Consider the following 1,033-nt stretch of genomic DNA (forward strand, 5'->3'; position numbering starts at 1 on the left):
GTGCCGCGCTGGGCCTTGTAGGGGCCCTTGTGTGCCGCGCCTCCGAGGGATGCCCGTGGGTTTTTGGCGGGGTCGCGGAGCCCACCTCCCCCCGCCCCGGCTGAGCAGAATGGAGGGGCTCTGCCTGCTCTTGGCGGCTCTCTCCGCCGCGGTGCCCGGACAAGGTACGTCAGCGTCCCCACCCTCTCCCTTCCCGTCCCTCTCCGCGTGCTGGGACCCCGGGGTGGTGATGGCTCTGCTGATTTCGGAGCCGGGTACCCGCCGCCTCCCCGGGCTGGGTCCTGCTGGGGCAGGGGGGTGTCGGTGCGTGCACACGGATGTTACCGGCGGTGGTTCGGCTCTGAGCGGGGTTGCTCTGCAGGCAGCTCTGCAAAATCGGGCTCTTCTCCTCCCCGAGGCGCTCGGCACGGCCCGTCCGACCTGCGCCCCTCCTCAACGCGCCTTTTGCTGCCTGGTGGGAGCGAGGGAAGGGGGTCCCTGCTTGGGGGCTGGGGACTCCGGGGACCCTAAAAAGACTCTCTGGGCCGTCCTGCCCGCCAGCTCCCACCCTCGGCCCCGTGGGGACAGGGCGATGCTCTCCTGGTTTTGGCAGGCGCAGGCCAAAACCCATCCCGTCCGCTCCTGTCACCAGCGTCACCCCGGCACGGTTTTTGGGGATGATGCCACCTGCTCCCCCTAGCCCGGCAGGGTTTAGGGTGGTTTCGCACCCGAAATGGCCGCCAGAAGCAGCCTCGACACCTCTGATCAATCGGGGAACGGTTGCCGTCGCCCTCGTTTCCGCTAACGGCTCCTTCCCGCACCTTCGCCGACGCGCTGCCGGCTGCCTGCGCCCTGCCTCTGGGCTCGAGGCACGGTGCTGCCCGACACCGGGACCCCGCGGGGGCGGCTCTTCCCCAACACGTCCCCCTCTCCTGCGCTCATCCCTTACCTTTTCCTTTAACATTTTTAACGCTAAGCCAGAGCCCACCGGCTAAAGGTGGTGGTTTCCCGTGGAGCCCACCGGCTCCCCAGGACGCCCACCCGATGCACCCCC

General features: G+C 68.8%; 1 protein-coding gene across 1 annotated transcript in view; it reads left to right on the forward strand.

Moving 5' to 3' along the window:
- The first annotated feature begins 109 nt into the window (after positions 1 to 109).
- The window catches only part of CD6 (CD6 molecule), a 7,459-nt gene continuing 6,535 nt past the window's right edge, over positions 110 to 1,033 (forward strand). Inside the window, exon 1 of the mRNA XM_019470947.1 lies at positions 110 to 164. Within this exon, the coding sequence (XP_019326492.1) occupies positions 110 to 164 (55 nt within the window). The remainder of the gene's footprint in view (positions 165 to 1,033) is intronic.

Source organism: Aptenodytes forsteri, unplaced genomic scaffold, assembly GCF_000699145.1.
Source record: "Aptenodytes forsteri isolate BGI_AS27 unplaced genomic scaffold, ASM69914v1 Scaffold506, whole genome shotgun sequence".
Taxonomy (NCBI): domain Eukaryota; kingdom Metazoa; phylum Chordata; class Aves; order Sphenisciformes; family Spheniscidae; genus Aptenodytes; species Aptenodytes forsteri.